This window comes from Rhinichthys klamathensis, unplaced genomic scaffold, assembly GCF_029890125.1.
Source record: "Rhinichthys klamathensis goyatoka isolate OS25496 unplaced genomic scaffold, OSU_Roscu_1.1 h1tg000282l_1, whole genome shotgun sequence".
In the NCBI taxonomy this organism is placed as follows: Eukaryota; Metazoa; Chordata; class Actinopteri; order Cypriniformes; family Leuciscidae; genus Rhinichthys; species Rhinichthys klamathensis.
In genome coordinates this window covers 85,516-113,345 of record NW_026606801.1, presented here as the reverse complement: position 1 = coordinate 113,345, position 27,830 = coordinate 85,516, and the positions used below count along the sequence as shown (strand labels likewise).

Here is a 27,830-nt window from a genome sequence, read left to right as displayed (position 1 = left end):
CATTTGGGTTTATCGCAGCATCTCTCTCTTTTTTCGCAGGAGGATGCCGAGCGTTTGTATAAGTCATGCGGGAGGTTTGACTTATTGAATAAGTTTTATCAGGCGGCAGGTCAGTGGCAGCAGGCGGTAGAGACGGCAGAAACACACGACCGCATTCACCTTCGAACCACATACTACAGCTACGCCAAACACCTGGAGGCCATGGGGGACAAGAACCTAGCGCTGGTGTAGTGAGTGTCACGTTCACACACAATCACTGCTGACATGCACACTGAGGTCACAAAGGGAGTTGTTTTTTGTGCAAAATTTATATTTTGTAACTTCTTTATTAAATCAGAAAGCTATGGGACACTATACTACCATTACGAAGTTCAAACCACTACTATTAAAAAACATTTTTTATGTTTTTTTAAAGAAGTCTCTTATGCTCACCAGAAATACAGCAAAAACAGTAATGAAATATTTTCAATTCACATTTATTTGTATAGCGCTTCTCACAATACATATCAAATAATACAAATCATACAGTTTGATAACATTATGCATTAATTTTAGGCAGAAACAATGAGCTCATTAAAGTATTTATTACAAGTTATGAACATAATTATTCAAATACATAGAAAATTTGGCAGTGGTACATGTTGATTTAAAGTAAAATTTAATTTATTCTTGTCATCAAAGTTGAAATTTCAGCATCATTACTCAAGTCTTCATGGTCACATGATCCTTCAGAAATCATTTTTATAAGCTGATTTGCTGCTCAGATAGCTGCAAAAAAGAAGTAAAATCTCTTTGTGGTCTGTTACTTCTTTTCTTTCCCACTCAATAGCTTTGAGAAGTCAGACACACATCGGTTTGAAGTTCCGAGAATGCTGATGGAGGACAATGTTTCATTGGAGATCTACATCAATAAAATGAAAGACAAGTGAGTTACTATGCAGAGATGATTCATGATTATGGCCCCTGCGGTCTGACATGGCTTTCATATTCCCACTGTCTGTTGTCTGGTGTGTGTGATTGGACAGGGATCTGTATAAATGGTGGGGCCATTATCTGGAGAGCCAATCAGACATGGAGGCTGCGCTGCATTATTACGCCTTCGCTCAGGACTACCTGTCTCAAGTGCGCGTGCACTGTTATCTAGGAAACATTCAGAAGGTATATGTAATGAATCTGATTTGAAGTTTTCCCGATGTATTGAATGCTTCATGCTGATCTGTATATTTCTCAGGCGAGTGAGATAGCCAATGAGACGGGGAACAGAGCAGCATCTTATCATGTTGCACGGCAGTACGAGGGACAGGATGAAATCAGCCAGTCGGTGCACTTCTACACACGAGCACAAGCATATAACAACGCCATCCGACTGTGTAAAGAGAATAACTTGGACGAGCAACTCATGAATCTGGCGCTGCTTAGCAATCCAGAAGACATGATGGACACGGCCATGTATTATGAAGAGAAAGGAACGCACATGGACCGAGCTGTTATGCTTTATCATAAGGTACTTTCTCACTATGATGTGTCATTTTACATTCAGATACGTGTTGTGTCAAACTTTACCACTAGGTGGTGCTGATCACTTATGTAACATTCCTCCGTTCCAGGCAGGTCACGTCTCTAAGGCATTAGAACTAGCTTTTGCCACAGAGCAGTTTGGAGCTCTGCAGCTGATCGCAGAGGACCTGAATGAGACCAGCGACCCTGCCTTACTAGCACGCTGCTCCGATTTCTTCATAAAACATGCTCAGTACCAGAAAGCTGTGGAATTGCTGGTGGCTGCCAAAAAGGTGACCACGGACCACACACTGTCATACATTCAGTCATATTCATAACATTTATGCATGCAAACAGAACCCTTTTTAATTGTAGGAATCACAGCAGAGTGTTTTGTAACTGTATGCATATGAATTTGTGCGTGTAGTACCATGAGGCGCTCCAGTTGTGTTTGGACCAGAGTTTGAACATCACAGAAGATCTGGCTGAAAGTCTGACGGTGTCAAAAGACTCGACCCATCTGTCTGAGGCCGAGCGAAAGGAGCTGCTGGAGAAAATCGCAGACTGCTGCATGCGCCAGGGCAACTACCACCTAGCCACTAAGAAATACACACAAGCTGGAAACAAGATCAAGGTTTGGCTTCTGCTCAAATCAACAGCTGATTTAATCATCAAAGATTGGAGTAGATGGAATATCTGTCATTTTGCGTCATCTTATGACATGGCTTTCTGGAATACATGATTCTGATTGGTCAATCATGGCATTCTGCGGTCAAATATTTTTATATAATGATGCTAAATAATAGAATTGACCTTTTCCCAATCAATTTCCTACACTGTGTGAGTTTAATGTTACTCATATCATTTCACATTCTTCCGAATCACTTCTTCAATTAAAATAATTAACACTATAAAACCTACTACTGTATCATATTTGATTCATGAATTTCTAAGGCCTCTAAATTATCCAAATGATCTCAAAAAGATCAGAAAAAGCTGTTGCACACAATCTATGTACTACTTTTGAAGAATGTTTATTATCTCTCAATCATCTTTATATTGCTTTGCATTATGTGTCGCCCCTCCCCCAGCACACACACTATTAAAACTACAGAGATTTAATCATTAAACTAAGCAGTTATATAATCTTAATTAGACATATTGAAAGGTACTGTTATAAAATTCATATTGAAATGCTGTCAAAATTTAATTTGACTTTTCATCTATATCCATTTATATCTTCTCTCATCCTGAAATAGGTCTTCACCAGCCTCTTCTAAAAGCAAAGATATCAAGCTTTTCTTTTCTTTTCTGTTCTTGTCTTTGACAGGCGATGCGAGCGCTGTTAAAATCCGGCGATACAGAGAAAATAGTGTTTTTCGCAGGCGTTTCCAGACAGAAGGAAATTTACATAATGGCAGCCAACTACCTGCAGTCTCTGGACTGGAGGAACGACCCGGACATCATGAAGAACATCATTGGCTTCTACACAAAAGGACGTGCACTCGACCTGCTCGCCGGCTTTTATGAGGCCTGTGCTGAGGTACCGAGTGTGTCCAGCAGCACTGTCAGTGCAATAATCAACATCTCAGTGATCCTTAAATACAGTGATGACTTTACTGTAGTGTTTGTTCACAGGTGGAAATTGATGATTATCAGAATTATGAGAAGGCGTATGGAGCGCTGACGGAGGCATGCAAGTGTCTGACTAAAGCAAAGGGTCGCAGTGGAGACGAGGCTGACAGCAGGATCCTCATACTGACACACAAACTCGGACTCATCAAGAGATTCATTCAGGCACGCAGGTACCGATGAAATACTAGCATTTAGTTTGTGCATTCTTTCAACACCTGTGCATGCATTTGCAATTGTATTTGTGTGTGTCAAGGATGCATGAAGAGGATCCAGTAGAAGCGGTGCGTGTGTGTGAGTCTCTGCTGGAAGAGAAGGATCTGGACCCTGCAGTGCGTATTGGAGATGTGTATGGGTTCCTGGTGGAATACTACTGCCATCATGGCAACTTCCAGCAGGTATTTAAATATCGAGGTTAATGGCATGTTGTGTTTTATGGGGATTTCACACTGTTTGCTGCAGTCCGAATCAGATTACGATTGTTCCCGGCCCCCCAGCAGCATTGGGCTGGTTGATTCTATCGAAACTTGGTGCATTTGCATTCATCTTGCATCATTACAAACATGTACTTTATGTGTGTCACATAAAGGCTGCTGTTTGCTGCTTGTAAATGGTCTCTTTGAGGGGTCGGCTCATAGCGACCCATTTATTAGCTGCTTTTATTGCACTCACTTTGCACAATTACACTGAACACACACTCTCGCTCACATCTAAGGTAAATCATCACCATTGTCATCCCCTACATGTTTCATTGAATTAATGACATCAGCTAAAAAGCAAGCACATTTTACCGTACTTCCTAAAGAAGTGCCGATCCAAGTTTGAGTTGCTTATATATTCATGCAAATGTGAATGTGCGAGATTTCCGATTCATTAGCCTCTATAGGTAAATAACTAGAAGAATAACAAGTGCAGTCAATGGTAAAACTACTTGCACTACAACCCCAGTATTTATGTTTACGCTAATAAATTAAAATAATATAAAAACAAAACCAGTCTCCACTATCAAGACTGTTTTGTACAGCTAAAATAATAAGAAGCGCATTACACCGGAAGCCATGCACATTGAAGCTACAAATACAAGTTTTGTGTACTACTTTTATAGTTCATTTTCGGTGAACAATTTCTTTAATATTCATTTCCAGACATTCCAGTTATATAATTTTGTGTTTTTCTATGTGTATTATTAGGCATGGAGTAAAATAGAGGAATTGAGATCAACACGTCCCAACATAAATGTGAGCTTATATGTGAGTCAAACCAGTCTGGAGGCTATTCAAAACGCTGCTGGAATCCGCCTGGTCTACGGAAACACAAACGCTGCCCATGCTGCCGATGATGATGAAGAGGTGGAGGAAGATGAGAACATCAATCATTGATGGTCATCAAGATACCTGCAGATAATCACACACATTTCTCAATGCATACAAAAATGCACACGACTAGCCTTCAGAAGTATGCCTGTCTGAGTCTTGGTTTGCTGCCCCATTTTTTAAAAACGTGCCATATTTCTATGGGACTGCCAGTAAATGGGACGCCTTTGAAAGTTGATGTGTGATTTTGTTAAAGCCGCTTTGCAGGCTGCCTTAAGTAGAGTAGCTTGTGTGTGAATGCCCAGGGTGCAATTATGTATGTGATGTGTGTGTGGCCTTTTCAACAACAATCCAGTGGGACCACTATATTTAAGTCATTTTGTAAAATGTACAAATTATTTAATGACCAGACTTGTTCTGCTACCTTTGTATCATATATCTTGTATACATTTTAATAAATTTTCTACGCATTTACTTAATCATGTTGCTTTTTTGAGTGAATTACAATACTTCTCTCAAAGTCAAATGTACAAGTTTATCAATTTTGTGTAAGACAGAACATGTTGCATCAGTTGTAGTAGATCGCGATGGATCTTGTTCCTCGTAGACGACGGTTGAACGGGAACGGATCGTGGTCGTATCATATCCCATTTTTCCAAATCCTATCCTGATCAGGTTTTCACATTTTTTCGAATCATTGCGTGCAGGTTCGATTATTTTTAGCGAGTAGGTTTTTTCTAACAGTTATTTTTGTCTAATAAATTTTTATTAATAATGGGGTTTATTGTAATTTCAGTTTAGTTTATTGCAGAACTTATTTTTGAAAATTCATGTTTAATTTTGAATTTCTAGTTTTAATAAATGTGTTCAAATTTAATGTATTTAACCTTAAAACTGGAAAAAGATGTTTACCACTGCTGGGATTCCATTTACCAAATTTGATTTTAATTAATCTGTTCAGTTAATAGATTCAAACAGTCAATATACCCGAAATTGTTAGCACAATTAATTTGCTTTCATGCATTAAATTTTTTCACAATTGCTAAGACACATTTCTTAAAACCTCCACCCATTTTCTCACAACATTAAACACAAACTAAACTCAAAAACCCATTGACTCTTCTCAAAAAGTCAAAGAATTGCTGTACTCAAAATCAAACAATGCTTTCAGATCATACACACATGAATCAATAAAGCACTACAGATCATTCCTTAGACACTACATCAAAATTATTTTAGAAAACAGCATCCAGAACATTTCAGAAAAGAATAATATTGTATACAGCAAACAATTTTTGCAATTACATAAAAAGTCTAGTAATTGCAACGGAGTAAGGTGAACCTATTGTATTCTGTATTCAGGTATAGTATTTTACTGAAAATTGAATATTAGACCTAATGAATCTCTGTATATTCAGCACTTGTCACAAATCTCTTAGCATTTTTATTTCGTTTTTTTATTTATTTTATATCGCAATTTGCTCAAATAGCAAAAAAAAATCCACAGTAGACTAAAAAAATTTATAGCAGAAGTCAGAAGATTTTACAAAAAATTAGAATGACTGAAAACACGTGTCAGTTAACCACTACATAACTGAGCACTTATTGTCTTTCTGTTGCCGTCTCCTTTGAGTCATCTGCGTTCTGTCTATAGATCTCTCTGGTGTTTGTGTTGTATCTCCAGGTAGTGATGAGACTGATTGTGATGTTCTATCTCCAGGTAGTGGTGAGACGGATTGTGATGTTCTTTCACTTTCTTGTACCTGTGATTGCATAGATGAGGAGGATCCCACTTGCTCTGTGGCAACACTCTCTTGTCTCCTTTCTTGCATTATTGCATATACTGATGCATGTTCTGTTTGCAAAACCAGTGATGATGACACAGCTGGGGCCAAAAACTCTTGCTCAGTGCCAGTATTCTCTTCTCTTGTTGGTCTTGTGTTTTGATCGCCGCTCTCTCTTGCCACTGCAATATTGACATACAAGCAAGAATCAGAACAAGTACTTTACTTTGAACTAAATCACAAAATTAAATGCAGCTGCAGTGGCGCCTCTTCACCAAAACAAGCAAACTCATACACCTCTTTCCAGATAGGTACTAGGCAGAACATCTTTACTCTGAGTCTGAACCATGCATGAACAGTGTTGGGGGTAACGTACTACACATAATGCGAGTTATAAAATCGGATTACTTTTGTCAAGTAATGCATTACTTACATAACATATGTGTTACTTTTTCAAATAAGTAATTTCCCATTTATTCTCCTGTCCCTATGTTGAGAGAAATAGGGAGTGCAGAGGCATTGAGGAGACATTTACTCATCTCATTTGCAAAAAAAAAACAGATTCAGTATTCCTCAAAATGAATTTAAAAAAAAAAAGTATAAGCAAACTCAGAATTTTACACAAACATATGATAATTAAATGTTAAAAATACAAATATACTTTGTATACTCTTTGACGCAGACGATCACATTGGTGTGATTAGAACGTTCAGTGCATCACGTGACGTGATAAAGGAATAGAAGAATGCAGTCTTTGAATTGGAATAGACTGTAAAAAATAGATTGGGACACACCCTGCGTGTACGTAAATATAAAGTTTACTCTGTTCTTCTCCCACTTACTTTCATGTATTTCGGGAGAAGAGGATGCATTTACGTGTTGTAAATCCGACTGATATAATTCTCTGAATTGCGGTGCAAACTAACATGGTGGCGCCCATCAGGCATTATAGATCAAATAAGATGTTCATTGTGAAGGTTTTTCAATGGCAAAATATCATCATATCCAAGATGGCTGCCAGGAGTTTTGTCTGAGAACCTGGCCCCTTAGAATCTAACAAAAATCTATTGAACCCTTTCTGGTATTACCAAATTTAGTGGTTAATTGACTCAAGTTGTATTTTATTTAAATTGCGTCTCAATATTGGGGACAATATTTCTACTATCCGCTGAGCTTGGGCTGTAGCCCAAGTTGATGGGCTTTTGGGCCTACTAGGACCTTGACAAAGAAATCTGTCACCATCAACATTTGCAACTTTCATCAACTTCCGGTACATCCTGGTAAGACAAATTATGCCGCCTAAAAATGCTAAAACATCTCCTTGTGAGGAGGATGCTGTTGTCACAATGAGTGTACTCTCCCAGTTAATGGAGCAGCAGAAAGGGATCTATAAAGATACGTTATTCAGTCCCTCCAGAAAAACGCGATTATGCGATCGCTGAATTCAATGCAAAATCAGCCAAAGTCCGCATATTTATGCGGGGGTCGCATTTTTTCAAATACTCCGCAATTTCGCCGCATAAATTGCTGATTTCCGCGCAAAATATGCGGGGCTTGCATGATTTCATAATCCCCGCATTTTCGTCGCAAAAAAGTCACATATATCTTAGCAGAAAGTTGGAAAATGTTGCGTTTGCTTCACACAAGAGCAGCCACTTCCCCCTGTTGCCATGGGAACGCTATGAAGTGACGTAATTACGCGACGTGAACATCATTGAAACAGAACTACAGCTACAAGCTACAGAACTTGTTTGACTCAGCAATGTTTTGTAAGTTTGATGTGTTTATTAAGGTCTTGTAACGCGTTGTGTCGGGAAGAAAAATAGGGATAGCTCATAGCTGAAGTGATTGCAGAGGCCAGACAGACTCACGGAGGCGATTGGCATCTCACAACTCGCACTTTATTCGCAAATCGAACTCGTAACTGTCTGTCACACGTTCTACCGTCCACGTCGTTACTTAATAAACAAAATAAGATAAAAGAAGTAGCATCAAACAGAAATTACCCGCACACATGGGGTGTTCGAGGCGCATGGCACATATAATACTGCAGACAGTCAAGCCTTGTTTATACTCGACGCGTCCGCAAGAGCGCGAGTCTCCGCTGACTGCGCGCGGACCTCTCCAAACGGACGAGGCGTTTATACTTGACGCGCTCGCCGTTGTGCTATTCTGTGAAACGACAGGGGGCGACTCGGAGTAATTCTCTTCTAAACCACCAGGAATCAGCAGTGAAGAAGTAGTTTGCCGTTTATTAGTAGTTTATTAATTGCTGATTCATATAAAAATAGTATTAAATGCAGTAGGTTTATTGTACTTTCACTGCATGTAAACTAAACAACTGAAGCCTTATTGAAGAGTGTTTAAACCTTAATTTCATCAGCAGGGCTTACTTCTGCTATTGTAGGCTAATTTTCTAAATGTAAGCAGTTACTTTAGACAAGTGCAAACTGGGTGCTTAATGCAAATGTGTTCCTATTCACAAAATGAGAGGCTTTTATGGTCGCCCATCAATACAAATGTCTCTGTATATAGAAGGACCATAAACATGCAGATACAGACGTACCAGTTCGGCCAGATTCGGCTCGAAGTCGTTCATCTTCGGATGCGGCGCCGCGCGCGATGTTACAAAAAGTGCCGTGCACACCGCCAGGCGAAATGGGATCTTGCGCACCCAACGCGCACGACCGCCCACACCGCAATGACGTCATTTTTGCCGCGCGCACCTTCGCGCTCTTGCGGACGCGTCGAGTATAAACAAGGCTTTAGACAGGGAGCGCGCAGCTCTTAAAGGGGCCACACCTTATTTCCACTCGTTACAGTCTGAAATAAAACAAGATGAGAAATTAAATATTTCCAGCACTTTCTGTGATGTAGTATGCTTGCTTATCATAGGAAGTAATAAGAAAGGACTCTTTACATTAAGGTAGTAGCCTGGTGAGAACAGGGTGTTCACTTTTTTTTCCTCTTTTTCATCAAACCGCAGTTTTTGCAAGTTCCCGCAATTTTTGCAAGTTCCCGCAATTTTTGCAAGTTCCCGCAAATTTTGCAAGTTCCCGCAATTTCATCGCAAAAAATTGCATAAATATCCCGCATATTCCATCGCATTTTTAAAGAAAACAGGCCGCGTAATCAAGGATTTTTGCCCGCAACAATCACAAAAAAACTCCGCGTTTTTCTGGAAGGACTGGTTATTGCAGCAGCAAGATAACTTCAAATGTTTCATTCAGCTGATCATGGATGGAACTAACAAAAGATTGGATGGTGTTATCAGAGATGTACAGGACCTGAAGACCAGCTTGGAATTTACCCAAACAAAGTTTGAAGAGGAGAAGATGGGATGCACTGAGATTGAGTCAAAGATAAGGGCATTTGAGACAAACATCACTACTTCCAAGCAGGAATTGGATGCAATGTTCAACAAGCTTGATTACATTGAAAACCAGAGCAGGAGAACAAATATTTTAATTGATGGCATTGCTGACGAGAAAGGAGAGAATTGGTGTGAATCAGAGAAAAAGGTGCGAGATATGTTTTTAAAAAACTTGAGCTTAGATGGAATAAAAATGGACATTGAGCGTGCCCAGAGACTTGGTCAGTTTCAGGAGAGGGGAAGGCCAAGGAAAATTGTTGTCAAACTTCTTCGTATTAAAGATAGAGAGCTGATTCTTTCTTCTGCCAAGAAATTAAAGGGCACTAAGATCTATATTAACGAAGATTTCTCTGAAGCTGTGCAACTGAGGAGGAAGGAGTTGTGGCCGAAGGTGAAAGCTGCCAGAGAGAGAGGTGATAAAGCGAGTTTGAAGTATGATAAACTGATTATCACCCCAAGGGATGGACAAAGTCAGTTATTGGCCTAATGAGCTTTAATGCTCAATTTTATATATATTTGTGTACATGCATGTGTGTCTGTGTGTAGGACAAATATGTATGTAGCCTACTTGATGAAGCTAAAATAACTTAGGGTACAAGATATTCAACTAGATTATAATATAGGACTTATTTACCTTTAATTAAGATGACCAGAATAAATAAATTGCCTAAAGGTTTAATCCTTGCACATATTAATATATGTAGTCTTAGGAACAAAATTCAAGACCTGTCTTTATTTTTGCAACTGAATAAAATAGACATACTTATGATTTCTGAAACTCATCTGGATCACTTCATAGACAATTCAGATGTTGATATAGGGGGGTTTTCAATTTATAGAAATGATAGAAACAGGTTTGGAGGAGGTGTGGCCATTTATATACGGGATCATTTCCCTGTTAAACTGAGACATGACTTAATGATTGATGATGTGGAAGTGTTATGGTTACAGGTACATCTTCCACATTTAAAACCTATTATTCTTGGTTGTTGTTATAGGCCACCTATAGTGCCAGGATAGAGTATATAAATGGTTTATGTAATATGCTAGATAAGGTGACTGAGGAAAATAGAGAGCTATACTGGTTGGGTGATCTAAATATTGATTGGCTGTCTGATATTTGTCCTTTGAAGAACAAGCTTAAAACCATGACAGACACCTGTGGTTTATCTCAATTAATGGATCAACCAACAAGAATTTCTAGTAACAATACAGGATTTTCAACATCAAAATGTATTGATCATATTTACACTAATAATCCCGATATGTGCTCAATACCCATTTCTGTAACAGTTGGCTTTAGTGATCACAACTGTATTGCTGTCTCCAGGAGAACTAAGCTACCTAGAGCCTGTCCTAAAATTATTATGAAAAGATCTTATAGGGTTTTTAATGAGGAGAGTTTTCTAAATTAATTGGATAATATTAAATGGAATTTGATAAGTGACATTGATGATGTTGAGGCATCCCTTAATTTATTTATGGATTGTTTTATGAGAGTTGTAAACAATCATGCCCCATTAAAGAAATGTACAGTAGTTAAAGCCAAAAGTGCTCCTTGGGTTGATACTAAGTTAAGGAGCTTAATGGCTCAAATGGAAGAGGCTAAAAAGGTTGCGGTTGTTTCTGATTCTCCTAAGGACAGAAAATTGTATTGTATTTTAAGGAATGAGGTGACCAAGGTGAACAGAGTGAAAAAGAAAGAATATTTTAAGAAGAGAATTGATGATAGTGGTACAGATAGTAAGAGAATGTGGAAGGTACTCAATGAAATCAAGGGGAAAAAATCTACTTGTACTTCTTTTGTTGAATTGAATGGAGTTTATTTGACTAAGCCAATACAGATTGCAAATTATTTTAATGATTCTTTTGTTCTAATTTTAGAGAGACAATGAAATACACTGTTGATTACAACTCAGTTGAGCTAATTGAAAGGTGTATTATGAAAGATAAACTGTGTAGTTTTGAATTTCATCAGGTTAATGTTGTGCAGGTGGAAATGTTGTTGAGATCTTTGACTGTTGGTGGGTCTGTTGGCACAGACAACTTGGATAGTCGGCTGTTGAAGTTATCAGCTGGACATATTTCTAAACCAATCTGTCACATTTTCAACAGATGTTTGATTAGTGGTGTGTGTCCAAAACTTTGGAAGGAGGGTAAGATAATTCCTTTACCCAAAGACACGAAATCAACTTTCTGTGGTCTAAATAGTAGGCCTATTAGCATCTTGCCTATTCTAAGTAAATTATTGGAAAAGATTGTATTTGAGCAAGTGCAAGATTACTTTTCTAACAATGATTTGACTACGATGTTTCAGCATGCTTATAGGTATGGTCATTCCACCTGCACTGCAATGACACAAATGTCGGACAGCTGGTTAACATCAATTGATAACTCAATGCTAGTGGGTACACTACTACTAGACTTCAGTGCTGCCTTCGATGTGAATGACCATGAAATTGTGATTTCTAAACTTATTAGTTATGGTTTTACTTTCTCAGCAATCAAGTGGTTTAAGAGCTATTTGTCGGAAAGGTCGCAAAGAGTTTATTTTAATGGTGCATTATCTAGTAGCAAGTCCCTGGATTGTGGTGTTCCTCAAGGAAGTTGCCTCGGACCTTTGTTATTTTCAATTTTTACAAATGATATGCCGTATATACTCAGTAAGGCTACATTGACTATGTTTGCTGATGATTTTACTCTTTATTATGCAGCCCCTACATGTTCAGAGCTTAATCAGGTTCTGTCTAGCGAGATTAGCAAATTGTATAATTGGATCAAAACAAATAAACTTGTTCTAAATATTTCAAAAACTGTGAGTATAATATTCGGTTCTAAGTATAGATTATCTGATAATCCTAAAATTGATATACAAGTAAATGGTCAAAATGTACAGCAAGTAAAAAAGGTGAAGCTTTTGGGACTTTGGCTCGATTCCACATTGTCATGGGCGGATCACATCAACAAAGTTGTTGCTAAAATGGGTAGAGCTGTTGCAGTAATGCGTAAATGTGCAGTTTTTAAACTTACAGTTGTTTAGTCGTGTTGTTTGTACATTGGTTTTGTGTCATTTGGATTACTGTTCTGTTGTATGGTCTGCTGCATCAAGCAGTCATTTAAAAAAATTACAAGTGGCGCAAAATAAGGCTGCAAGACTGGTTCTCGGTTGTTCTTCAAGAACTGGTGTTGCAGAGATGCATGAACGTCTTGCTTGGCTAGTGGTCAAGCATAGACTATCTGTTAATATGTTAGTATATTTTCATAGAATTATTAACACTCGGATTCCTACTTTTTTTATGATAATATAATTTATTGTTCAGATATGCATTCACATTACACAAGAGGGGTGAATAGTCAACAGATTTGTTTACTACGGTGGCCGAGACAGCTCAACGCGCTGCAACTGAAGCAAACACATGCAAATAGAGAAAAACGCGTGCAAATAGAAAAAAACGCATGCAAATAGAAAAACACGCGTGCAAATAGAAAAAAACACCTGCAAATTAAAAAAAAAACATCTTCATCAGTTTCACAACACACGTGTGCTCCAAATAAGGAAACGCGCTGCAAAAGTTCACAACACAACCAAATACAGAAAACGCGCTGCAAATAACACAGACCACAACGGAAATGTTTCCAGGGGAACCAAATAAGTGACGAACCCGGCTGAGACGTGCTTATTGCTCGTGAGCTTCCCTATGCCCTACTCCCTTCGAAGGGCAGATTGCAGAGCCCTTTTGGAGTGAGCAAGGCTCTAGTGTGCTGTTAGGCAGCCGTGTGGAGCGCACTTGATGAAGGAGCAACTAAAGACAATGTAATTTCCTCATTATTTTCACCTGGGATGTTCCCATGACAACGCAGCACGGTCCATCAGCTGTTCTTACAACAGAAATATGATGCTGTTAACATAACGGATGCAAATACATTTTTATTTTTAGTTTACAAAAAAAGCTTTTAAAATATGCGTTATATATCTGTGTGTCTCAACTTTAAAATTCTGGACCCTACATTACCTAACATTTCTTACGAAACTTTTCTTTATGAACATGTAATAACATGAAACAATTTGTACAGTGTAACTAATGTATAGATAAATATCTTTCCTTCATGTTTTTCTTCTTTATCTTTTTTATTTATTTATTTATTTTAGTTTCCAGCTCATTGTTCTTTTCTCATTTGTATTCTGATGACATTGAACATATTGTTAATACATTTTGTACATTGTATACAAGTTGTATGTCATAAAAAATGTAATCTCTGTATGTTTTGCACAAACAAATAAATAAATAAACAAAAATATATAAAGTATAATTTTAAGCTGTAAGCACCAGCACGCATAGATTTATATCTATGCCAGCACGTCCCAGCCGGGTTCGTCACTTATTTGGTTCCCCTGGAAACATTTCCATTGTGCTCTGTGTTATTTGCAGCGCGTTTATGTATTTGGGGGTGTTGTGAGTATTTGGAGCACACCTGTGTTGTGAAACTGATGAAGATGTTTTCTTATTTTGCGGGTGTTTTTTTATTTGCACGCGTTTTTTTCTATTTGCATGCGTTTTATTTTATTTGCATGTGTTTTTTTCTATTTGCATGCGTTTTATTTTATTTGCATGTGTTTTTTTCTATTTGCACGCGTTGTTTTTTATTTGCATGTGTTTTCTTCTATTTGCATGTGTTTTCTTCTATTTGCATGCGTTTTCTTCAGTTGCAGCGCATTGAACTCTCTCGGCCACCGTAGTTTACCCCTACCTAAATCTGACTATATGAAGAGGACTGTGTTTTATAGGTCAATTGTATTTTGGAACAATCTTCCAGTTGGGGTTCGTGAAATCAAGGGAAAAACTGGTTTTAAAAAAGACTTAGACTGTATTTGTTTTCAATATCATAATATTGTCTGGATTGGTTGAGTGAGGTTGTATTATGTGCTATGTTATTCTTTATGTGTATTTATATATGAGATATTTGTGAGTAATTGTGATTGTAATTATTGGCTTTTGGATGTATTGTTTGGACCCCAGGAAGACTAGCTGCCGTCTCGGCTTCAGCTAATGGGGATCCTTTTAAATAAACAAATAAACTTCACTAACACATATTTGAGAATCAGAATATCAGGTAGTTGATGACAAAACTAACAAGTGTGTAAATATTAAAAAAATAATACTGTATGCCTGTCATACAGCACTATTGTGACTGCAGTATGCCACGTGACAAGCATGATGCGTCGCCATGGAAATAATAAGGTAATACCACTGATCTATATAGAATGACTGGATAGCTTATGACGTCATAAACAGTGAAGCCACCGCGCCGCCATATTGTGATTCCCTAGTGAGCTCACGCGTTCTATTGAATCAATAGGAAATTGTATGATTTGACTGAGAAAACATTGCATAACGAGACACCGTCTTTAAATCTAAAGTCTCCCTGAACAGTCTTACAACGCAAACATCCTAAGCATTTAAATGGGTATTTGTTTAAAGTCGGAAATTATTCCTGCTTACTAAAAATTAAGTATATGTGAATTGTGAACTTAAAATTTAGCTCTTTCTGATTGTGTTTTACAGATAGATCAGTAGTCTGCTCAAGTATTTGATTAGTTAGCAAGAACATGTCCAGGAAATGCATAATACAAATTGTATGGGTTAAAGGTTCTCTAAGCGATCCTGGGTGACGTCACTTCTTGTTGACGTTCGAACTATTGTCAAACAAAACGGAGGCTAGCTAGACCCTCCCTGCTCCTCATCCGCACACTAACCCCCCAAACCCCGCCCCCAAACCCTTCTTGTCGGTCATTGGCTGGAACAGTTTGTTATGTTTTGGGGAGCGGGTCGCCGCAGTTTGCTTTTGTTGCTGTTTGTGGAGCCTGGGCTGTCTACAGAGATCGCGTTTCTTTACAGTGTGTTCAGGGGACAGGCAGCCAGCGGTTAGTGAGGAGATGTTTGCTGTATGTGACAAAAAATGTTTTGGCCTAAAAAACGCGTGACATCGCTTAGAGCACCTTTAATGTACACCTGTTTCACCTCTTATTTACACTGCACACGTCTGCGGCGCGTTTACAGCTGCGACACGGCTACCGGAGCTGATCGCGCCCACAAATCGGGGTTTACACATAGGCCTACTCCGTTTGCAGTGCATATTTTTTACCATACCCATGTCAACAGGTTGGAGCTTTCACTGCACGCGGATGCCCGTCCTGTGCGGTGCGTGCAGAGATCGTTTGTGCTGCAGGCGCTGAATTAAAGTGACAGCGCATGGTTCGTGGTCAAACTGAACACGGATTGACATGAAAATATTACATATATGCATTTAATTCAATTTATAAGAAGTAATGCATTGAATAATACGTTTATTGGGTTTAAACTTGAATACGTCTGTGAAAGAATGCATAGTAGGCTATAATTTTTTTTTAAACAACACGGAAATAGCGACAATTGTGCATATAAATTACTATATATGGGCTTAAAGTACAACCTGTGAGCAGTTTTTCAAGATCCTTTGGTGATCTTCGTTTTACACTTGTTGATGCACAGCGGGTCATCTTAAAAGTGCCATCGGAGCTACCTATCTCTGTATAACGGCCGTTGGAGCCCTCTGCTGGTAGGGAATCGTAAGATGGCCGCTCGAACACTTCCGGTGGCTTCACTGCCTGGTGGCAGTTTAGAACGTCATGAGCTATCCAGTCATTATATAGATCAGTGGGTAATACCCAGGTAATACCATAGACATAATAAATACATAGACGCCCTATTGGCCGCTGGAGCGTACGTCAACGGCGCCGCCATGTTGGGGATGGCAACTTTCCCATACCTCTCATACCGGGAATTGAGAAAAATGCATGTTTTGTGCGCTGTTTGGGGCTGTACACATCGCCACACAATTGAAAACAGCTTTCGAGGAATTACCTTTCACAAGCAAGACTGAACGTTTGTTTTTGGTTGTATTTGGTCATGATTTAATTAGTAATAGTAACGTTCAGAGGATACATTTAAAAATACTACTGTTATTGTGTCACGAAATGTAGTTTAAATAGTTTTTCAGTCGACAATATAGTTGTTTAAAGCTCAAATATGTGGTTTGTTTATAAAGATAGCGCCTATTTAAAAATTTGATCTGACGTTTTCGGAGTTGTAAGATGCGCTCAGCGCTCGTCTACCCCGCCTGGAACAGCCGTCCCTCGGCCAGCGCTTTTGAAGTGTTGCCGCTGGCTCGGATGTCTCTAGTGGTTAAACATGAGATATAATTCGTCTTGTGTTTATCTAACGGGCGATCTTTGGTCTCATTAATCTATAAATGGTTCCCTCAATATTATGAAGGGGCAAGGTGAAGTTTCATAACTTTATATTTAGGCTATTTTAACATTGTATCCTGCTGTAGCTATGTTTGACTGAAGCTACTTCTGTTATAATGGCTATTACTGATCAATAAAACTGAAATTTAACAAAAAGAGTTAAATATTAAAGTCACTATTTTTAACTTATTTTTTATTGTGTATATTCTGTAATTGATATTTCTTATTCTATTGCTATTATTATAGTATTATTATTAAACTATGCTATTATCAATATTTTTATGATTGTATTATTGTACTTATGAATCTGATATTATACTAATCATTACTATTTTATTTGCTGTATACTATTTGTTTATTTTATTGACTAAACTATTTACTATTACTTCTCACTTTATGTTATATATACTATTTGCATTGCACTATAGTTGAACCATAACGTATTATTATAAAGGATCCATCAGTTACCTTTGTTATTGCTAAAATCTGGTCAATCACAGAAAATGCTTTTTCCACAATAAGAAAACTTAAATTATATCTCAGTATGGGGGTCTTCACCATTCTTATCCAAGAACAAAAAGCCAGATACATGACAAGCCTGAGCTTTGACCATTCTTTATTAAAAAAAATATTTTACAAGTCTAACTATCGAGATTTTAAATAACTAGAGATGGAAATTTTTGTACACCACATACAAACCACTGAAATCGGTTGATAAATGTAAAAACAGTTTGTTTTTATCCAGAAAAAACGCAGCTCCCCCGTTTACTTACATTTGATTACAGTGCAGTCTTGCCCTCAGCAAAATGGCGGACCCGTTGACGTATCGCAGCAACGTTCCAAAGCGGCCAATAGGGCGTCTATGTATTTATTATGTCTATGGGTAATACCGTAATACGTTTTCAAATAACGGTCGCCTTAAAAAAATTCACGCTGAGGTGGCAGCTAGAACATTTTAAACTTACTTGTGGAAGGGCTAATCTGACTTTATTTACCAGTATCTTTGCTGATGACCTTAAATGATCCACTTCAACCATGCGAATTAGCAAAAATGACTTTAAATAAACATCAAATTTGTGTTTCATTTTCATTTGTTTTTATTGCTGAAGTAAGAGTGTTGAACGAGAGCTCGTCTAACAGCCCTATTGTATATAATCTTGGTTTCAGTTCCATTAGAATTCCACTGGAGGTGATCAAGGTCGAGTGCAGAATGAATGGGCTTGTCGTTGGGGTTGTCGTAGCCTTTTTTCCTGCTTGTCGTTGAATCAATGTAGATTTTATTGTTGATTCCGCAAGTTCAATAGAGTGCCCCCGCATGGACAGAGACGTGTTACTGCAGCCAGTCCAGAAACCGGAAGTAACCAGACAGTGCCAATAGGCTTTATGCACAGCTGGACTACTTCCTGAACTTCAGCCAGCTCCTTTGTTTCCTGTCTGCCATTATTGGACCAACTGATTAATTCAGGTGTGCCTGATTATTGTTACTGAGGCCAATCAGTTTGTCCAATGATGGCAGACAGGAAACAAAGGAGCTGGCTGAAGTTCAGGAAGTAGTCCAGCTGTGCATAAAGCCAAAAGAGTAGAGAAAGCCCCAGTCAATGTTTTAAACAATCTTTCTAATTGTGTGTGATGTCATGGGTTAGTAGTAACTAGGTGACGGCATGGCGATAAACTTACCAAAAAAGGTGTGAGAATAGCTCATATAAATGTTAGGAGTTTAAGAAATAAAGTTCATGAGATATCTACTTTAATTAAAAGTGAAAATATCAATGTACTTGCTGTCTCTGAGACACATTTAGATCAATCCATAACAGACATGGGGGTAGCTATCCCAGGGTATAACATTTTTAGAAATGACAGGAATACTTTTGGGGGAGGTGTTGCAATATATATACAAAGCCAAATTCCTTCTAAGGTTAGATCGGACTTCATGGTTTCTAGTATTGAAGCGCTGTGGTTGGAGGTTCATCTTGCTTATTGTAAACCGATTTTAGTTGGCTGTGTCTATAGACCCCCAAATGCTAATGTGCAGAATGTAGATGAATTATGTTCTGTTCTAATTAAGGTAACGGATACTGGTAAAGAAACATTTGTTCTAGGTGATTTCAATATAGATTGGCAGTCAAATTCATGTCCACTGAGGAAAAAGTTATACAGTACTGCGCTCACATGTAATCTATCTCAGATGGTAAAAAAGTCAACTAGAGTATACTGTAGTTATGATGGGCAAACATCCGCAACCTGTATTGATCACATATTTACAAATAATTGTGAAATGTGCTCTAAAGCAGTATCTGTTCCTGTAGGGTTCAGTGATCATAATTTAGTGGCTATTGTTAGAAAAACTCAAACACCCAAAGCTGGACCTAAAGTACTTTATAAGAGGTCGTATAGAACATTTTGTGAGAGGGATTTTGTTAGAGATATTAAGAGTGTTGACTGGAATCAAGTACTAGCTTTAAACAAGGTTGAAAAAGCCATCGAGTTATTCACAAAATTGTTTCTTTTTGTGGCTGATCAGCATGCCCCATTAAGAAAATTCACAGTAAGATCAAACAAAGCATCATGGATTGATGAAGAATTAAGGGAGTGGATGCGTAAAAGAGATGAGATGAAAAGAGCTGCAATTGGTTCCAAGGGTACTGAAAAGTGGCAAAAGTATTGTGAAATGAGAAATAAGGTTACTAAGTTAAATAGGAAAAAGAAAAAAATGTATTATCAAGATAAAATTCAGGAGAGGAAAAATGATGGTAACAAACTTTGGAAAACCTTAAATGAAATAATGGGTAGGGGCAGGATCAACAATCCTTCCTTCATTGAAGTGAATGGAGCGTTCTTGACAAAAGCAAAGGACATCGCTAATCATTTCAGTAGTCATTTTGCAGACAAAGTTGATAAATTAAGAAATGAAATGCGCTCCCCGAGTGGGAGTTGTATATCATCTCAAATAATAATAAACTCTATCATGAATAATAAATCATGCTCTTTTGAGTTCCAACCTATAGAAGTTGACAGGGTGGAAAAGCTACTTGACAACCTAAATAATCATAAACCAGCTGGGATGGATACTTTAGATGGGAGATTGATTAGGGTTGTTTCAAGTATTATATCATTGCCAATATGTCATATGTTTAACTTGAGTTTAAAGGAGGGGTTATTCCCTCAGGTTTGGAAATCTGCTAGGGTTTTACCTCTTCAGAAAAATAAACGGGAAAGTTTCTCAGCTGCAAATAGCAGACCCATCAGTATTCTTCCAGTTTTAAGTAAGTTACTTGAAAAAGTTGTGTTTGAGCAGATACTACATTATTTTGTATGACTTAAATTCTCATTGTCAGCATGCATATAAGGCTGATCATTCTACGTGCACAGCTCTGACAGACATGGCAGATAAATGGTTGACTTGTATTGATAACAAGATGATGGTTGGAACTGTGTTACTTGACTTTAGCGCTGCATTTGATATTGTAGACCATGGGTTATTATTAAATAAGCTTGCTACTTATGGGTTTAGTCCATTAGCCATAAATTGGATGAATAGCTATTTATTAAATAGGAAACAGTATGTATTTTTTAATGGTAGTTTTTCCTTCCCTAAAACTTTACAGTGTAGAGTGCCACAGGGGAGTTGTCTTGGGCCGTTACTCTTCTCTATATTTATTAATGATTTGCCATATGTTTTGAATAAGTGCTCTGCGACTTTATTTGCGGATGATACAACTGTTCATTTTGCATCAGCTAGTATAAGCGAACTAAGAAACACACTTCAATCAGAATTACAACTTGTAGTGAACTGGATTTGTGAAAACAGACTTGTTTTAAATGTAACTAAAACCAAAAGTATCTTGTTCAGGTCTAGATATGTCAGTAAGGGTGATAATCAGCTCTGTCTATCACTCACAGACTCGAACATTGAACAAGTTGAAGAGGTAAATTTGCTTGGTGTTACATTGGATGGACAGTTAACTTGGGAGAAACATATTGACAATATTGTTAAGAAAATGGGTAATGGAATATCTGGGATTAGAAGGTGTTCCCCTTTTCTTACCCCTGCCACTAGAGTGCTGGTGACACAGGCATTGGTTTTATCCCACCTTGATTACTGTTCACCTGTCTGGTCAGGTGTGGCTAAAAAATATCTGTTTAAGCTACAAATAGCTCAAAATAAAGCTGCAAGACTCGCACTGGCCTGTCCATGGGGTGTGAGTACGGACGGTATGCATACCAGTCTCTCTTGGCTTAGAGTGGAGGAGAGGTTGTCATGCAACCTTATGATTTTTTTTTTAGGAATATCTGTTATAAGAAACAACCTACTTGTCTGTACTCAAAAATAAAGTATGTGAGAAACCAACATAGTCATAGTACTCGACATTCTACAAAGGGTTGTCTAGCTTTGAAAAAACCCAGGACTGATGCTGTGTGCAGATCTGTAATGTATAGAGCCATTAAAATGTGGAATAATTTACCAATTTATATTGTTGAAACACCTAGTAAGGCTGGCTTTAAAAGCCTACTAAAAAAATACTTGAATAATAACACAAACATTGATGAGCTTAGATAAATGGTTTGATGTATAATTGTGTTTTGTGTGTTATGATGCTGTTTTGGTGGTAGCTTGCGTTATTATGTATACACGATACTCTGCATAAGTATTGTAGGTATCGGTTTTAGATTTATGTGTAACTTGTATGTTAAATGTTGGTTGGATTATGTATGTTTTTACGTATTTATGTTTTTATGTATTTTATGTATGTTTTTGTATGTGGACCCCAGGAAGAGTAGCTGCAACATTAGTGGCAGCTAATGGGGATCCAAATAAATAAACTAAACTAAATTCTCAATTAGAAATTCTCTGGTTGAACTCATCTCCTACACCCTATTCTTCTGTGATCCAGAATAGCAGCACAGCTAAAAGGTTAGTTTGAGCTGCGCCCTCTACTGTACAGTTGTGAATTTGTATTTCCTTCAGACTGAGGTATTCATTTCACTTTGAAATAGACCTTTACATTTGCACAAAACAAAAAACAAGGAAACCCAGCCCAGGTGAGGAAAGGTAACACAAAAGTAACATAACACCGAACTAACGCAATTATTTACTTTTTTTGTAGTTACGCAATTGTAACACATTACTTTTAAAAGTTACTTTCCACAACACTCTGAGTGAATGATACTAAAAAGATGAAAGTGTAATAAAAGACAAAAAACAGCAATTGCATATCCACTATGACACTTAGGACCCTATCTTGCACCCAGTGCAATTGACTTTGTTCACCAACGCATGTATCATTCCTATTTGCACCCGACGCACAGCAGACTTTTCCCTCCACAGGCGCACGTCGGTAAATTAGGGAATGAATTTGCGCTCCCGGGGCGGTTCAGCAAAAAGAGTAGGCGGCGTGTTCCGGCACAAATGTTCCCTGGTGCTATTTTGCAGTTTCAGAAAACAATTCCGCATTGCGTTTCAAATATCAAATTGCGTTTCGCATTTGATACTTGCGTTTCAGATCGTTAAAATAGGGCCCTTGATCTTAAGTCAATGAAAATGCTAGAATTAATTTCATGAATGGGCCTTATTTCATGAGCTGTTCTCTGGGATCTCTCCCATCTTCCATTTTGTGTACCAGCATCATCATACATTGAAAACAATCGCAATATATTAATCTAATAATATCTCAGTGAGTATTCGGGTAAACAGTCTGTGTTTAAGTGAAAGCAAACAGTTGGTAGAAAATCAGATGTGTTTCAGTATATTAGATTTGTGCATTCAGCCTTAAAGTGACAGCAGTCTAATATCCCTGTTGCTGTCTCTGTCATTAATGTTAATCAAAAACAAAAGACAAAGAGACTTAGAAAGTGACTTTGAAAACCCTTGGTCTAAACTTTTAGACAGATGGCTGCACCTTTTATCATCATAAAATATTTTATCATAATATTGACTACTTTTTTATAATGGTGGAGATGTTACATCGACTTGTATTGTTTTTTTATTAAGCTAATAATATTTATTAATTTTTAGACATTATATTGTGTTTAAACAGTTTTCAATCTGAACACACACACACACACACACGAGCATTTAAAGTGATCTCTTACTGAGTGGAGGAAGTCCATCCAAGCTACCTCTACTTCTTAATGTAAAATCTAAAATTGAAAACAGGTAAAATAATCAGAGGAGGAAATCTCTAAATTCGAAATAATATCTTACTACTACTGGCCTTTAATACAATATATGTTATACATTTTTTCCACTATGTGATGTAAGAAAATGTCTTCACATCTCTCACCTTCCATTAACTCTGTCTCTGTTGTGCTATCTTCTCCCACTAAAGAGAAAAATATGTGATTTAGGATGTAAATGCCTTGCAAAATTATAACACAAATTAAATTAATGATTAATTGAGTTACAGTAATATTAGAGGATTATCTAATAATTTAACCTAAAAAATTCAGATGGCAATCAAGCACAAACATACACATTGTTTTTTTTTTTAAATCATGGTGGAGAATTTACTGTAGGGGTAAAATCTCTGCGTGGCAGGGGGAGCTGCCACTCGACCAGCCACGTAATTATGCGCCTGCCACTGCGTTATATGCGCCTGCCACTCGACCAGTCACAGATATATGGGCCTGCCACTCGACCAGTCACAGATATATGCGCCGGCCACTCGAACTTACACAATATGTAAGATAGGTTTTCAAACCAAATGCAGCGCATAACCCCTGAAGCCAGCGGGAGACAGAACGGTATGCACTATAGGTCAATATTCACCATTAACCATTATGATGCAGCGCCTGAAAATAGGCCACCTTCCGTCAACACAACGGAACTATTTTCAGGCGCTGCGTCATATCATTATGCCTGCTGCTCTCATGGTACGGCAGTGAAGTTTCTTGATTATTACGCAGGAATGAGAGTATAGTTCCTAGCCATATCAGCCTAGAAAATCACAACTTTACATTTTCCGTCGGTCTTAGTGCACGATGTAACTACAGAAGAGTCAAGTATTAAATAGGAAAAATATCGAAACTCTTTGGTCATTTTTTTTTAGAAATGCTAATGGTCTTGTCCACTCCAATGATGTATGCTAAGCTATGCTAAAAGTGGTACCGCCAGAACCGGAGATCGGCTGAATGGATTCAAAAACGGTAAAACTCAACAGTTTAACTCTGGGGGAGTTGTAAAATTAGCCTATTTCCAAAAAAAGTGGAGTATCCCTTTAATAGAGCCACGCGAGCGCACTACGATACGCATAAAAAGAGCGAATAAAATATAAGATCAGATGATAAATAGGTAGATAAGATCTGTATTGCACTGTATGCATGTTCTCGTGTACCATTAGGAGTGTCTGATAGGTGTATACAGAGAGAGATCGTTTGGCAGGTGTGACGCTTTAATAGTCCAGGCGGGAGCCAAGAGACGCGCTCTCTATGGGCAAAAAGAGCGAATAAAAAAGAGATACAATTAGACATAAATAAGATAAGTATTGCACTGCCTGTGGGTTCGTCTGGTATATTAAAACAGTGAGAGATTTTAAGGCAGGCGCATAAGTCTATGTCACGAGACTGGTGCTCATTTAAAAAAAAGCGAGTAGCCTACAGTAGTTGTGAGGGAGGCGAAAAGCGTTTGGTTAATGGTGAATATTGACCTATAGTGCATACCGTTCTGTCTCCCGCTGGCTTCAGGGGTTATGCGCTGCATTTGGTTTGAAAACCTATCTTACATATTGTGTAAGTTCGAGTGGCCGGCGCATATATTTGTGACTGGTCGAGTGGCAGGCCCATATATCTGTGACTGGTCGAGTGGCAGGCCCATATATCTGTGACTGGTCGAGTGGCAGGCGCATATAACGCAGTGGCAGGCGCATAATTCCGTGGCTGGTCGAGTGGCAGCTCCCCCTGCCACGCAGAGATTTTACCCCCTCTCAGAATTTACATCAACTTGTGGGACTGTGGAAACCAGGCAGCCTCTCCCCACAATTATGTAAAACCTGAACACACACACACACACACAAAAGGAGCATTTAAAGTGATCTCTTACTGAGTGGAGGAAGTCCATCCAAGCTACCTCTACTTCTTAATGTAAAATCTAAAATTGAAAACAGGTAAAATAATCAGAGGAGAAAATCTCTAAATTCGAAATAATATCTTACTACTACTGGCCTTTAATACAATATATGTTATACATTTTTTCCACTATGTGATGTAAGAAAATGTCTTCACATCTCTCACCTTCCATTAACTCTGTCTCTGTTGTGCTATCGTCTCCCACTAAAGAGAAAAATATGTGATTTAGGATGTAAATGCCTTGCAAAATTACAACACAAATTAAATTAATGATTAATTGACAGTTACAGTAATATTAGAGGATTATCTAATAATTTAACCTAAAAAATTCAGATGGCAATCAAGCACAAACATACACATAGTTTTTTTTTTAAATCATGGTGGAGAATTTACATCAACTTGTGGGACTGTGGAAACCAGGCAGCCTCTCCCCACAATTATGTAAAACCTGAACATACACACACACACACACACACACAAAATGAGCATTTAAAGTGATCTCTTACTGAGTGGAGGAAGTCCATCCAAGCTACCTCTACTTCTAAATGTAAAATCTAAAATTGAAAACAGGTAAAATAATCAGAGGAGAAAATCTCTAAATTCGAAATAATATCTTACTACTACTGGCCTTTAATACAATATATGTTATACATTTTTTCCACTATGTGATGTAAGAAAATGTCTTCACATCTCTCACCTTCCATTATCTCTGTCTCTGTTGTGTTGTATGGTGAAAAGTAATCTTCTAAAACAGAAAAATATGTGATTTAGCATGTAAAACCTGAACATGCATGCAAACACACACACACACTCCTTAATGTACGACCTAAAATTGAAAACGGGTAAACTGAATTAATTAGAGGAAGTCTCTAAATTTGTTATTTAGTTTTAGACATTTTAGACTATCTTGGTAATAATCTAGAGGAAGCTTTCAAATTACATTTTTGCTTCTCGCTGTCTGTTTGAAGGTTAGGGTACCTCTTATGGTGTCATTTTATTACTCAAATTTACAACTGTAAATGGTAAAAACTGAAAATTAACTGAAGGTTGATAACCACCGCAGAGCTAGATCTATCTATGATAAGCCTAGACAGCCTAAACATGTGAAAGCCGGAAAAAAAAACATAATATGAAATATTGTGTTATTTATGGTCTCTCAGACTTACCAACAGATGGCTTTTTCTTTCTCTTTTCATCCTTGTCATCCTTTTTTAGTGCTTCTTGGAGCAGTTTTAGTGTTTTCTCTGGAAGGTCTGTTTTTTGTTGCAGAATATCATCTTGTAATTTTCTTATCATGTCCTGAAGAACCTCTAATGTACCATCACTCTTCCGGAGTTCTAAAATGTCAATGTCAAGCTCATTATCACTTCATTGCAAGCATAATTGAAGGAATGTTATGTAACATTCACCTTTTAGGTGTGCTATGTGAAAACTGGGTATGACATATGAGAGACATGAAAGTAGCACAGATGATGGTGCTATACATTTGCCATGGGCAGCACTCAAATACAGAAACACAAAATATTAAATATTAAAATATGTGTTTCTTAACGTAGTGTGATTGCATAGAGCTACGTCACACGTAGGCTCACTGTATTGGTCGACGCTGGTCATGTGTGTGATGCATGTGACGTACAACAACAGAAGCTTACGCTATTACACTAGTGAACTCACTCGAGGCCCACAGAGAAGGAAATGAATAGTTGAATAAAGTCGTTATTTTTGTTTGTTTTTTGCGCACAGAAAGTATTCTCGTCGCTTGATAAACTTAAGATTGAGCCACTGTAGTCACTCTGACTATTTTAACGATGTCTTTAATAACTTTTGGGCCGGCCAGTTTCGATCCCTTAAGAAGCCTATGGAGGAGTGACCCAGCTCAAGATTTAATAAAAATATCTTAATTTGTGTTCCGAAGATGAACGAAAGTCTTACGGGGTTGAACAACATGAGGGAGAGTAATTACTGATTACTTCATTTTTGGGTGAACTATCCCTTTAAGGGGCATTTGCTGCATATGTGTCACCTTGCTTAGCCTAGTTATCATTTGCTCATGGAAACATGGGTGAATAAAGATTTGTTTATTATTTATATGCTCAAATATGTAGCAGTCTCAAAACAAATATGTCATCATGCAGAAACTGTCCGAAACTGTTTTTTCTACGAATGAACAAAGAAATAAACTGTATGTAGTGATGAAGTGAATGTAGAGATGTAGGAGCTGCCGTTTTAATAATATCTTACCTCTCACTTGTAGGTGAACTGTTCCAGTCTGCATACATCCATAATGATAGACGTTGCATCTGTAGCCTCCTGAATCTGAAGGTTGAACATTTCTCAAAGTCAGAGAAAAATTTCCTCTCTCCAGCTCCTGGATGGACATACTCACTCTGTTCACATAGTCACTGTCTGTTGTCTCCAGTCCATTCATATACTGATAAATGCGATCTGTCCCTCTATACCAGCTGATGTTCATGGACACAACACTGGTTTCAGGTGAGAGATGAACAGGTAAGATGACGTCTGCTCCAGGGTCAGCAGACACAGTGGCACTAGGAATCACAAGACTAAAGTCTTCAGCTGGACAGAAAGAACAATTTATTGTCAATGACATGAAGTCACTACCATTTAATGTGTGCCTGTTACAGTGTAATTATACATTTTAGTACTGAATAATATTAATTAACTACATGTACGTACTATAGACAGTGTTAGGGTAGGAATAGAGTTTGATTTAGGGTTAGTTGCATGTACTTATGCCTAATTTATAGTTAAGCTATTACTAGTAAATACATGTAACGTGTAACAAGGACATTAAAATAAAGTGTTACCCAATTTTATTGAATTTTTAATTAAAAGTTGAACTACTGTAGATTGAAACTTGG

At 37.8% G+C, this 27,830-nt stretch overlaps 2 protein-coding genes across 2 annotated transcripts in view; one reads left to right on the top strand and one right to left on the bottom strand.

Annotated features, from left to right (window-relative positions):
* ift140 (intraflagellar transport 140 homolog (Chlamydomonas)) overlaps window positions 1-4,921 on the top strand; it is a 29,482-nt gene extending 24,561 nt beyond the window's left edge. Inside the window, exons 20-29 of the mRNA XM_056269575.1 lie at window positions 40-230; window positions 830-925; window positions 1,026-1,158; window positions 1,232-1,504; window positions 1,608-1,790; window positions 1,925-2,131; window positions 2,828-3,040; window positions 3,136-3,302; window positions 3,386-3,527; window positions 4,320-4,921. Coding sequence (XP_056125550.1) covers window positions 40-230; window positions 830-925; window positions 1,026-1,158; window positions 1,232-1,504; window positions 1,608-1,790; window positions 1,925-2,131; window positions 2,828-3,040; window positions 3,136-3,302; window positions 3,386-3,527; window positions 4,320-4,508 — 1,794 coding nt within the window. The 3' untranslated portion in view covers window positions 4,509-4,921. The remainder of the gene's footprint in view (window positions 1-39; window positions 231-829; window positions 926-1,025; window positions 1,159-1,231; window positions 1,505-1,607; window positions 1,791-1,924; window positions 2,132-2,827; window positions 3,041-3,135; window positions 3,303-3,385; window positions 3,528-4,319) is intronic.
* A 1,107-nt stretch (window positions 4,922-6,028) lies between these two features.
* Window positions 6,029-27,614, bottom strand: LOC130103321 (uncharacterized). The gene is made up of 5 exons (XM_056269566.1): window positions 27,190-27,614; window positions 26,115-26,285; window positions 23,169-23,207; window positions 22,978-23,025; window positions 6,029-6,408 (listed from the first exon to the last, which is right to left on the bottom strand). Exons 1-5 carry the CDS (start codon window positions 27,557-27,559, stop codon window positions 6,029-6,031), a joined length of 1,008 nt encoding a protein of 335 aa, XP_056125541.1. The 5' UTR covers window positions 27,560-27,614.
* Between the last annotated feature and the right edge of the window lie 216 nt (window positions 27,615-27,830).

Coding starts and splice junctions, on each gene's coding strand:
- LOC130103321 (XM_056269566.1), bottom strand. CDS start 27,559: ATGTCATTGACAATAAATTGTTCTTTCTGTCCAGCTGAAGACTTTAGT. Junction 23,208..26,114: donor AAAGAAAAAGCCATCTGTTG/GTAAGTCTGAGA, acceptor TTTTCTCTTTAG/TGGGAGAAGATAGCACAACA. Junction 6,409..22,977: donor GGATGGACTTCCTCCACTCA/GTAAGAGATCAC, acceptor TCAATATTGCAG/TGGCAAGAGAGAGCGGCGAT.